Genomic DNA, 12,609 nt, shown 5'->3' on the forward strand with positions numbered 1-12,609 from the left:
ACCTTTATGGCAACGTTCAACAAGACTATGGGGCGTAAAGATGTCCAGCAAAGTTGTAGATATGAGATAAGGGTGCCAGATCTCAACCTGGCTGTGTTTGAAAAAACACTTCAGATTAGCTAAAGCTGTTTGCTTCTTCTTGACACTTCTTTAACCCCAGCACCCAAACTCCATGTAGAGCTGGAAAACCCAACGTTCTCCAACACAGCTCGATGGCGAAGCCAAACGCAACGGTGGCGACATCGCCAGCACACAAAGGGGGGACATGAAAATGAGGAAACATTTCAGGCCCTCCTTAATGTCACAAAACAGGGAAAACTGGAACAAGCTCCTCTTCAATCCTCCCATCGCTCTTGGAAGTGTCATTCGGAGTCGTGATTTTTCGCTTGTTGCGCCCCCAGCGCCGGTGGTTCCTCAGGTTTACAGTGATTTCATGTTGATGTCTCTCAATCCTTGCATTTTTTTCGAGCTCTCTACATCTGTACTGAATGAAACACGACTCAGATTTCCTCTGCCAACACACGGGGAAGTCTAGAGCTTTGTATTTCGAGAAAACTAACAGCGAGAGGAACATCCCTGAAGAGTGTGGTCCCTGCTTCAGGCATCAATACCCACAGAGCCACACGAAGGCTCCAAACATCGTTTCTTCCCCATGAAGCACAGGAGGCAAACGTCACCTTCCCGGTGCTCCTGTTTGTCCTCTGCTGAACGCATTTATCCGGTGGGAAGCTGAGCAAGCACCATCATTACAAGCGGAAACGTACGTGTCAACATGACTCACGTTGTAGAGCAGATCAGGTTGGAAGGGACCTTGACAGGTCACCAGGTCCAACCTTTGGTGGGAAAGGGAGCCCAGATGCCATTTTCCACCACCCTGTCCATTGAAAACCTCCAGCAACGGGGACTCCACCACATCCCTGAGGAGGTTGTTCCAGTGAATGATTGCAGAGTTCAAAACCTGAGAGCTGACAACACCCCAGAGCCCGCTCAGCACCCCCAGAAACATAAACTGGTGCCCAGCGCTCTCATCACTGGGAAAGAGGAGACCAAAACTCGCATGCACGGGAGAAAAAGACTTCGGTGGGTAAGATGAAAGAGGCGGCTTCCTTCCCGCAGCCTCTGATCTCTCCTGAACCAGCGACACTCAACAGTTGTGTCTGCACACGCGGAACCCACCGCGTAATCGCCGTGCCCAAACCTGCACGCCAAGGTTCACCGGTAACGAGAATTACAGCCCCATCTTCACCCCAAACCAGCGTACCCATCCGGCAGCACCAAGAGGCGTCACCACGGGGTTCAGCCACCCACGGACCGGTGGCAAAACCAAAAAGCAACCCTGTGAGCAATAACCAGGCAGGATGAAGCATGGAGCGCTAGGGATGAGTCTCGGCTAGACAAGCCGGCGCTACGGCTCATCGGAGACGCTGTCGGCAGCACCGGCCCCGCGGCCGCTCTCCCAGCGCCGCAAAGCCCGTTCTCGTTGAAGCCGGCCAGCCGTGCCGCTGCCAAAAATAACACGGAACACTCAAAACAGGACCTCTGAGCAAATTCGTTTGGCACCGAGCTCTGCAACGCGACGCCCCCCATAGGGACACACCTGGGGGTCGGCTGTCCCTGGAGCGGGGAGCTGGTTTCCAATGGGAAAGCGGAGCAGCCGCGTGGATTTAAAACCGGTCCAGTTACACCCTCGCTAAGCCCAGCGCAGAAGTGAAGTGATTTACGAGAGGCTTAAAGAGATCGGAATCAGCGGCCTGTCCTCACGCGCAACCTAGAAGGGGGTAGAGAGCATGTTAAAATAACCAAAAAGGCTTAGAAGTTTCAGATAAAGCTCCGCGCGGGCTGGAGGATTGCCAGGAGTCTGAGAAATCCAACAGCCAGAGGAAGCAGCAAGATGGATGTGACCAGGAAAGATCCCCCGAGCATCAGTCACGGAGACGGGAAGAAAGAAGAGCTGGCGAAGACCAAAGACAACCAAGGGGCATAAATAACCGTGGGGGGAAATGTCGGAAAAAAGGAGCTCAGCCTTTTCCCCCGCCTGCCCAACGCTGTCAGTTTTGGCAGCAGCACAAGTTCCACAGTGCTGGTGAACCCACAAGTCATACCCTTCCCGTAGGGGCTCTGGAGGCTCCCCGTGTCCCCATGGCGGCTTCAGACCCAAACTGGGGCTCCTGTGGTTGCAGTCATCTGGTTTTCCAAAGAGGATCCTCCTTCGCAGAGCTACATTGGGAAAGGGGAACCACGGAGGTGGGGAGGGCTCCGTGCCAGTCGGCATCGTGGTTCTGTCTTCTCCATCCAAAGGAAAAGCACCAGAGTGGTCCCAGTTGAGCGACACCAGTTGCAATGGCAGAAGATGTGCCAGGGAGGGTCAGTGGGACATGAGGAAAAGGTTCTTCACCCAGAGGTGCTGGACACTGAACAGGCTCCCAGGGAGGTGTCACGGCCCAACCTGACAGTGTTCAAGAAGAGACTGGACAACGTCCTCAGGCACACGGGGTGAGCTGTGGAGCTGGACTCGTTCTATGGTTCTACAAGTTGAGGGACCCCAGTCGAGCGATGCTCCCGGTCACGGCCAGTTTGGAGAGGACAGACAGAAGGGAGAGCTGCTGGGTTTTATTTTCTCTCGGAGAAGAGCACGCAGGCAGCCTTGGCCATTCCCCAGCCTTCCGAAGACGACAAACATCCCTCTGCTGCTCCACAAACGAAGGAGCTGCCACTTCACCTATTAACGCCTTTAATTCCCTTCATTCAATAAGCAATTAGGGCACCTTGGCTGCACCAGCTAAGGCTTCATTTGCGGCAGAGGCCGGGCCGGGTAGCTCTAATCTCTCTTGCTGTCAAAGCCACCGGTCTGGGAACGATTTGGGAAAAAACGACCAGGCTGCAAAATAAAGGAGGAGGGAAGGCGCCCACAGACGGGGACCAACGCAAGCAGAGCCAACGCACGCCAAGAAACCCCCTTTTCTCCTTTCCCCGGGAGGGATAATAAATAGGTGTATTTCAGAGATTAATAAAGCACATTTGCAAAGCTACGATATCCATCAGAAAGTTGCTAATTCACGCTAATGACCCATTGCAAATTGCCAAATTTTGTGAATTAGCCAGCATGGAAAGGAATACAATCAAAAACCAGCGAGGAGCATGCATCAAAGTGTACTCAGCTTATTTTGGTCGTCGTAGTTCACTTTTAATTACTTGTGGCGATAGGGAAGGAACAGATTAGACGTGAAACCCAAGCAAAAATAAACAGGACATCTTTAGGACAAGAAATTTCATCTCCGACATCTCTGGGGACAGAGCAGAAATGCTCCTGGAGATCAGCAAGACTCTACCTCTCCATTCCACACCTCATTTTCACTCCTCAAAGAGCTGAAAAGCAGACAAGGCTCTTCCCAAGTCGCCCTTTCTCCCGTTGGAGAAGCACCGGGATAACCCCGACCCAAATCTCTGCACTCGAACGCTCCGGTTAATCGAAACCACAAACAGGCTCAGCGAATGTCTCAAAATCCTTCTCAAACTGCCTGGCTTTGTTCGCAATAATCAGCACAGCCGCACCGCAAATGAGGGAATTAATTGTAGAAGTCGAGTGTTTAATGTTTAAATGCAAAATATCAAGGTTCTCCTGGAGTTATCTGTATTCATCCATAAAACTGCACTGGCATCCTCTGTTATGCCCTCACACATCTGAGCTGATGGTGAAGCGGCTACGTCAGTGATTTTTGTGCATGCGAAGGACGCGCAGCTGCAGCAACAGCAAAACAACCTCTTGGGTTCATCTCAAAACCCCATTTTTCATCAAAAGCGAAACAGGCATTTCCTTATAGGAAATTATATCAATTAAAAGAAACTAAATCACACAAGCAAGTAGAGTCACGGGGCAAGTTTCTCTATTTTCTTTAGAGCAAAGCCTCACTCCTTCCTCCACACCCACGCCACGCGAGGTACCGAAGGCGCGTTTTTGATGCACAGTAAAAGCGGCCGCGTCCCGGTGGGATCCTTCTTCCTTCCCCGTTTCTCGCGTGAGCCGACCCAGGGCCACCAAAGCTCCGGTTCGGTAGCCACACGTGGCCACCGATGAGCTTGCACCTGGTAAAACCATCTACATTGTGACTTTACCAAATCAATTCCACGGGGAAGGGAGCAGCTCTCCTCATACTTCAGAGCCCACACGTGCGTGACTTGCGCTCGTGGAGCATCAGGAGAGCTGCACAGCATCTCCAGGCATTTCGGGAACATTGGTGCCCCTCAAAAACATCTTTCTGCAAAGCAGCGGCTGCGAGGAAACGCGGGGTGTGTTTGCAAACAGCCCTGCGACTCTCGCAGACTCGAGGATGGGGAATCATGGGGCTGTATTCTGCAGAGATAAACATGGACTTCAACAGGAGCTCAGGGGAAACCGGCCCATCCGCAGAGCCAACCGCTCGCCGAGTTCACCGCGTCCAAGTGCCACCAGCCCCTGGCAAGGTCACCCGCGGCCCCGGCTCCTCTGCGCACGTGGCGCGCCCCTGGCCGTCCCCTGGCCAGTGTCAACACTCAAAGGGCAGAGCTGCCCCAAAACAACATACCTGGGACCATAAATACCGGCTGATTTACATAATACTCCGGCTAAAGGGGACAAAGAGGCTTATTGCGTTCCAGCTGGGACTAGGATTGCATCAGCGCCCGCAGGAGCTAATCCCGAGCGTGGCCGAGGCGCCAGCAAGGTGCGAGAGCTCTTCCTCTTCCAGCCGGCGCAGAAATCCCCCTTTTGAGCCAGGAAATGCGGAATAAATCACAGCGTCCAGGACATTACAAGACACAGGTCCCCAAGCACCGAGCCCCGGGATCTCCAATCTCCGGCGCGACTCGCGGACATCGGCGCTGTTTCCGTAGGACGCCCAGAAGTACTAAATAAACAAGGCAGCCTCTGGTTTTCTTTAATGTATGTAATTAAAAAGATAGAGTAAATATAATCTGGAGGCAAACTGCAACTCAACACTGGCCGGTTCTCGACAAGAACAAACCAGACGGAGCGAACTCCGGCCCTTCCTTCTTGTTCACCCATAATAAAGACACACAAGCTGTTAGTAGCTTGAGAACACCTCAACCGCCTTTATACTTCGCCAGCCATCTTTTTCCCCCCAAAAAAGGCACATTTTCAGCTCTCCTCATCATTTCAAGGGAAAAGCTTTAGAGGCAGCAGAAGCCACGGCCACCGATGTCCAAGTTGGGTGCAAGCGAGGGGACCATGCAACCCCGCAGCTGTGGAGAGGGAGAAATTACACCCAGCACGGGGATATGGACGGACAAACGTCCCATATTCACAGTAGCTTCTCCGCTCCCCCCCAAAAATAACATTTTCAGCATGCGCAGAGGCCGCCACGATGGGATAACGTGTATTAAGAGATGCTTAACGAGCAGCCTAATGGCGACTCGCAAAACACACAGACCCTCCGCTGCAAACTGAGCGCCCAGCTCGGAAAAAGGCACACAAACAATATAACCCCACGTCCTGGCCGTAGTCAATTACTGATCATTACGACTTGCTTGATAATTAATTTCCTCCGGTGGCTCTAACTGGCTCGTTGTCCTGAATGCGAGGCCAGTTTAGGTGAAACATTAAAGCCTTGTCTTTTTGCAGCAGCGAGACGGCCCAGCGCACGTCTCCTTCCTCAGCCAGCTCTACCCACAGGAGAAAACCTGCCTGGATGAACCAGGGGATAAAAGGGCGAGGATTTTGTCGTTTCCAGAGCGAAACGGCTTCAAAATAATAAATTATAAATTCTTTCTGGTGGAGAGCTAATCGATAAAATAAGGCAAGGGGATTTTTCAAGCGCCGCGTGTGTGCGGCCGTGTACTGCCAACAAAGAGCTAGAAATGTGCAGCATAATCCGAGGCCGGAGCCATCCATCGCACAAAGCGTGGAAATAGGTTTTCCTGAGGATGTCCAGGCGGTGAGCGCCCAAACCAGCCCCGCCGCTGAAATCCTTCATCTTCTGGAGGGGGGGAAAGGGTCTGTGGTGCGTGCAACGCCAAATGTGTGCGTCCAGCAGCTCCTGCGAGCGAAAGGGCCTTTCCAGAACAGGGGGGAAAGGAAAGAACAGCAGGAAAAAAGCTGGAGGTGGAGGGGAGCCAAGTGTGGCGGCTCAGAGCTGAACCTGTGACCTTCCCCGGGGTCGCTCCCCGGTCTGCGCCCCCCGATCCGCCCGCGGCCACGTTGTCACCTGCGGTGTCACCCCCGGGACGGACCCTCGGGGCCACGCAGGGACCCCACGTCCTGCAATTAGAGACCCCTCTGCGCGGGGTTTGCCCCACAAACACACACACACACACACACTCCTCGCCAAGGGCTTTTGGGAACGTTGAATCTTCCGTGATTCGGCCCCGTGAGGGGCTGTGTCCCCACACACACCCCAGCAGGGCGAACGAACCCCCGCAGGGTCCCTGCGCTCCCCAAACTCTACGCAAGGAGGGGGGGACAAGAAGGGGAGACCCCCCCGGGGACGCAGCCGAACCCCATCCCGCGTCCTGCCGCCCCCAGCCCCACCACACCGCCTGTGTCCCCGACCCTGCCCCGGCCGTGACCCCCCCACGCCGGGACACGCGTGTCCCCAACCCCCCCGGGCGGGGGATCCGCACCTCGGGCGGAGCAGGTGAGCCCGCACCCCCCACCGCGGGGGGGCCCGCTCCCAACGGCCCCGGGACGGGCTCCCGCGGCCCCAACGCTCACCGGGGAAAAGCGGCCGAACAACGGCCGCGGGGGCGGGCGGCACGACCCGGGCCCAACGGTCACGGGGAGCCGGGCCCAGGCCCAACGGCCGCGGGGGAGCCCTCACCGCCGCCCCCCGCGCACGGCCCCCGCACTCACCCGGTTCCGCTCCCCTCCCCGGCGGCCCTAAGTGTCCTCCATGGGGCCGCCTGGCCGCTCGCCGGCAGCTACGGGCCGGGCGCCGGGGCCGCCATGCCGCCCAGCCCAGGGCCGCGCCGCGCAGGCCGCGCCGCTGTCCGCCTGGCGGGGCGGGGCCGAGGCCGCTCGGCTCCGCTCGGCTCCGCTCGGCTGCCGGCGGGCGCGGCAGCCCGGAACCGGATCGCACCGGCGGGCGGAGCGGAGCGGGGCGGCGCGCCGCAAAAAGCGGAAGGTGGAGTGCGGGAGAGGAGGAGCGGGAGGGCGGAGAGCGCCACCCCCAGCGGGGAGGAAAACACCGCCCGCACAATGAGGGGCGCTGGGAAAACGCGGAGACTGGATTTGTGCGCAGGAACGGCGCGTTTTCTCCACCTCGGAAAGGGGAATTCGCAAATTTTTGGGGGTGTTTTACACGCTGTGTGAGACCCGTGGCTGGGGAGGTCCCCCCCGGCTGCGCTGGCCAGCAGTTCAGCTCGCCCGGCCGGTTTTCGGGCTCGGAAGGACCCGCAGGGAGCAGGTGGGGGGGTCACCACCTAGGGGTACCCACATCCATCCCAAAAACACACAATGTTGTGTCCCACACGATCAATTTTCCTCCCCCTGGGGGTCTCCAGCGCTGGGCGGACAGAGAATCTTTGTTCCCAAAAGCACCCCCATCCCCATGGATTGTCCCCAAACCCTCCGTGTCTGACCCCAAAGCCTCAGCACCGGCCCCAGAGGAAATTTCAGCTCATCTCAGCGGGGCCGGGACACCCCAAAAGAGATTAAGAGGAGAAACTCTCATCACTATAGAGGAGAAACCGTCCTCGTGGGGCACAAAACCAAGATGATCTGTATCAACAAATTCAGGTCACTTTTTACTAACATTTTTTTAAAGAACTGGGTGAAAGGTTTTGTGGGTGCTCAGCGCTGATTTTCGGCGCGTCCCAGACCAGGAATGCTGCTCCGGAGGGCGGGAAAACCAGCTCCTGCCGGGAACACGCACCAACCCAGGGACGGGCCGGAGCATCAGCGCTCGCTCCCGACAAAACCATAAATTATGTCATTAATATGGGAGGAAAATAAAAACACTGCTGGGCACCACAGCTTCGTTGGATTTGATCTGAGCACCCCACGGCGCGTTTTGCCGCGAGGGTGAGTGGCGGCCGCGATCCAGACGGATGACGAGGGAGAACGTGACACCCTTGGGGCTGGAACCCACAGGTGACACGCAGCGATGCAAAGGATGGGGAGGTGACACAGCAGCTGCCACTCTCACGGAGGGATCCTGACATCCCCTCGTCCCGGGGCTTGGTGGAAGGTCCCACTGTGCTACTGAGGATGCTGCGGTCCTGGGATGAGGAGCTGCGGCATGGGGGATGCTGAGCGCTCCCTGCAGCCCGGTGCTCAGTGTCCCCAACGTCCGGCTCACCCCAGGCCGTGCCGGGCAGCAGGGACCTCAGCGATGTTTTGTGGAGATGCTGTCTGCCACGGAACTGGCGGCTCCTTCTCCACGGATATCTCTTCTCCCTGGAAGAGCATCTTGGACCCTTCCGTCTCCAGGAGAAACGCTCCAGGCAGCTTGGGCAAAGTGACCTCTGCGTCCTGCCTGTCGCACCCAGCCACCAAGGCCAAGTCCTCTCCTGCCCCTGCTCCCCACAGCACCAGCACCCCGGGATGTCACCCCAAGCTCCCTCATTGCCCTCTGGCGGCGCTCCCACGGACACTGCAGACATTTCCCCTCGCTCTCCACTGCACGAGAAGAAAAACATGTGCAGGAAAGTCACCAGGAGTTCCAGCACCATAGTGGTGGGACACGAGGGACGAGTGGGCGCACCAGAGGAGGACAGAAGCGCTGGGGGGTTCTCCGTCCCCCCAGAGCAGGGTGGACTCCGGGCAGCGAGGAGAAGCACTCGGACCATGTCGAGGAGCGACGCGGCACAAAGAGCTCACAGCCCAGTGAACAGCAGTGCGTAACGCGCACAGACACGGCAATGCGGGGGGCTGCTGGACGCGAAGGATGGAAGAAAACAGGAGAAATTAATCTTATTTCGAAGACTGGGTGGGTTTTTAGCTGGTGCGCAGCTTTTGCAGGGTGGCTGCTGCTTTGAGACAAATCGGGAGGTAAGGACACGCATCCGTGGAGCCCAGCGCTCACCCCGAGCCCTCCGCTTGTTTGAACCGTCCCCCTCATCCCCCTCACGCCCCATTTCTCCCGCACGCCTCGATGTGTCCGACCCCAGCCAGCCAAAAGGCCCCGAGGGGCACATTTTGGGGAGGGTGGACGCTGCCAAAGCCACGGTGGAGATGGGTAGCGCATCCCGTCACACTCCGCCGCCTGCCGCCCACAGTGCAGCGTGTGACTCGCAGAGCTGGGTGAAAACACGTCTCTTTTAATGTTTTTGGAAAACGAGGGGTAAAGAGATACCTAAGAGCACTCGGGGATTCATCTTGCACCCGCCTTCCAGAGCCGAGAACCATCCTGTCACCCTTCGAGGACCATTTGTCACCCTTCGGTGGCCGCCGGGTGCTGCGTGGGAACCCGTTGCCGCTCACCCCATCGCTTTCTGCTTCATTAACCCCTTCTTCGCTCCCTGATGGATCTTTGCATCCAGCTTCCCTGGAAAGAGAGGAGAAAAAAACCACAACAAGCCCTCATCAGTCTTTATTTTTAAACGCTATTTGCAATGCAAATCAGCTGGAGGCAGCGAGGTCTCCTCGTTAGTGTGTTCCTGTCACATTGGATTATCGCGCTTGAGGAGCCAGGCGCCTCCAGCCGCCGTGGTTTCCCTCCGCAGGCACGACACGGCGGAGCCGGGGGCACAGGGACGCCGAGGAGGGGGAAATTCAGTGAGGAAGAGAGGGAATTAACATTTCGCCGTGGCCGAGGGGGGAAATTGATCCCCTCGCTCGCCCGCGGGATGGATGTCGCGTTCGGAGGAGACGGGGGAACATCGAGCACTGCAGCCGGGTCCCTCGGGGGGATCGAGCCCAGTGTCACCCCTGGGGGACACGCAGGTCCCTGTGAGAACCATAATGCTCCAGCCCCAGCAGATCTCATCCCAGGCTCCAAACCGCTCCTGCTTTGGCTCCAGACCAGCCAGAAACCATCATCTTCACTTCAAACCAAGAAAACGTCTCAACTTCAGCCAAACGAAGAGTCCGACAACACTTCCCAGGAGAGGGAGGTCACAGAACCGCTTCGCTCAGGGATGTCCTGACAGGACAACCTGGCCTCCCTAAAACTGGTTTCTCCGCCTTTGGCTTTAGTTTGGGGTCAGCCTTGGTGCCGTCTGACCTCCAGAGGGAAGCTCAGCGCACCAAACCCATGACAGAGGCAAAAACAAATGTGAGCAAGGGTTAACAAGTCATCGTGCCACAGACCCCAAAAGCGATCGGGAGGCTCCTTGGCTCCATCAGCAAAAATAAAGCATTGCGTGGGGAACGTTTAGGAAAAGGCTAAAAACCAGGCAACAGACCCCGTGTCCCTTTCTCTTCCCGCTCAATGATTTAAGGATTCTCGTCTTGTGCTGCAGCTCGTTCTGGTTGTTTTTTTCTCCATCCCTTGGCTGCTTGAAACAGCTACTTTGCAACGGAGAAGCATTCGGATGTCACCGTGGTGAGTTCCGTGCTGTCACCTGGCAAGGAAAACCATTCCAGCTTGGCTTCCCAACACAATGAACTGGCATTTTGTCACGGCTTGAGCTGGGCTTAAAGGAGACCGGGGCACGCAGGGAACTCAGGTGGAGCCGTGAGCCAGCGCCTTCCCCTTTGCTCTGCATCCAGCTCGCAGAATTAAGCTTTTGACCACCTGGATGTAACGCCAGCTCCTCCGAAATCAGCGCCTTACCCCCACAGAAGGTCAAAGGCTTCCCTGCTCCTTCCCCCAGCTGTCACACATGTCACCTGGATGGACAATGTCCCCTTTGGGAGGGGAATGTGCAGCTCCAGAGCTCTCCAGGCCATTAGACTGACCCTTCTCGAAGCAGGAAAGCGTCACAACATAAAGGAAACGGTGGGAAAGAGCCGTCCTGGGGAGGACACTGCTGCCCGCAAGATCCAAGCATCGTCTGTCACCATTGGCCCGACGCACCTTGCAGACATCGCTGCAAAAATCAGGGAGGAAGGCGAATTGTTTCACCCTTCTCAATAAGCCCAGGAGGGCAGGAGTCACCTCAGAGTCCACGGAGAGACCAATGCTGTGGAGAACGGTGCTTCTCTGAGCAGACAGGGGGCACGAAACCTCAAACCGACAAAAATAACCCCACGCTGTGCTTCATAACCCTTATCAACCAGTCCTGAGCAACCCTGCCGCTAGAGAACTCCTCCCAGCGAACCGCACTGCAAACAAGATGGAAAACCTGAGTGTCAGCGCTGCCAAACCAACAGCCACAGCTATTTCTGCTTAGGCTGCTTTTAGCCCATCAAATTATTTTTTCCCATCCCCTGGAAGCACGTGAGGCCGGTCACAGGCTGTGGTTGATCACGGGCTCACCTGTGTCCCTCCTTCGGCCTTTTTTCCAGCAGCAGGAATAACCGGCAGCCCACAGAGGGGCTGGTGGGTTGTAAAAAGGGACTAACGACGCTGGCAAGCATGGGCAGATGCTGCAGAGCTTCCCCGCGAGCTGTGCCAGGACGTCCCATCCCGCCCGCCTGCAGATGGAGAACGTCCATCTGGCCCCGTGGTTTGGAGGAGCCGGCGCAGATCACAGAATCCCAGAATGTGAGGGGTTGGAAGGGACCTGGAAAGCTCATCCAGTGCAATCCCCCATGGAGCAGGAACACCCAGCTGAGGTTCCACAGGAAGGTGTCCAGGCGGGTTTGAATGTCTGCAGAGAAGGAGACTCCACAACCTCCCTGGGGAGCCTGGGCCAGGCTCTGACACCCTCACCCCCAACAAGTTGCTTCTCATCTTTCAGTGGAACCTCCTGTGTTCCAGTTTGCACCCATTGCCCCTTGTCCTGTCACTGGGTGTCACCCAGAAGAGCCTGGCTCCATCCTCCTGACACTGCCCCTTTCCATATTGATCCCCAGGAATGAGTCCCCCCTCAGTCTCCTCTTCTCCAGCTCCAGAGCCCCAGCTCCCTCAGCCTTTCCTCACACGGGAGATGCTCCACTCCCTTCAGCATCTTGGTGGCTGCGCTGGACTCTCTCTAGCAGTTCCCTGTCCTTCTGGAACTGAGGGGCCACAACTGGACACAATATTCCAGGTGTGGTCGCCCCAGGGCAGAGTAGATCTGCCCCAATATCGTGTGGCTGGTGCCAGACATGGATCAGCTGCAGACACCAGCTTCTTGCGGAGCGTTTGCGGAGGCAGGAAGAGGCGTTTGTTTGCAAGGAAGGAACATCTGGGGAAAGGGGAACTGAAGACAAAAAATAAAAAAATGACAGGCGTATTCGAGTCATTAAACAAACACCTACAGATCAAAGAGGACAGGGCAAAGGTTGCGAACTCATATGGCAGCGGCGAGCGGAGGTGGTGATGACAGCAGGCACGGAAGGCCGAGGGGGCATCTGGGGAAACTTTACTACTTACAGATTTTGTGTTTTCCTTTGATGGGGAACTTCACAACCATCTCCTGGGGATTCGTGCAGATAAAGACAAACGGGGAGTCGGACTCCTGGCTGAGCTCGGGGTACTGCGAACAGACACACACACAACAGGGTCAGAGCCGCTCCGTGGTCACGGGCAAATCGTTATTGGCGAGACGGGTTGTATCCAGGCTGTGGCAGCTCAGACTAAACCTGTT

At 56.6% G+C, this 12,609-nt stretch overlaps 2 protein-coding genes across 8 annotated transcripts in view; both read right to left on the bottom strand.

Annotated features, from left to right (window-relative positions):
- The window catches only part of ZNF609 (zinc finger protein 609), a 61,499-nt gene extending 52,122 nt beyond the window's left edge, over positions 1-9,377 (bottom strand). For 3 of the 6 annotated variants that reach the window (XM_065847407.2, XM_065847408.2, XM_071813708.1), the window contains exon 1: positions 6,845-7,002. The gene's annotated coding sequence lies outside the window, so the exon portion shown is untranslated. Of the gene's footprint in view, positions 1-1,597; positions 1,620-6,844; positions 7,003-9,287 lie in introns of those variants that run through there. The other 3 variants (XM_071813706.1, XM_071813705.1, XM_071813707.1) reach the window with 3 other exon arrangements.
- Positions 9,233-12,609, bottom strand: part of TRIP4 (thyroid hormone receptor interactor 4) — a 29,296-nt gene continuing 25,919 nt past the window's right edge. Inside the window, exons 12-13 of one of the 2 annotated variants that reach the window (XM_065847681.2) lie at positions 12,396-12,498; positions 9,233-9,479 (exon numbers count right to left, since the gene is read on the bottom strand). In XM_065847681.2, coding sequence (XP_065703753.1) covers positions 9,412-9,479; positions 12,396-12,498 — 171 coding nt within the window. In that variant the 3' untranslated portion in view covers positions 9,233-9,411. The remainder of the gene's footprint in view (positions 9,480-12,395; positions 12,499-12,609) is intronic. The other variant, XR_011740977.1, reaches the window with a different exon arrangement.

Source organism: Patagioenas fasciata, chromosome 12 (assembly GCF_037038585.1).
Source record: "Patagioenas fasciata isolate bPatFas1 chromosome 12, bPatFas1.hap1, whole genome shotgun sequence".
In the NCBI taxonomy this organism is placed as follows: Eukaryota; Metazoa; Chordata; class Aves; order Columbiformes; family Columbidae; genus Patagioenas; species Patagioenas fasciata.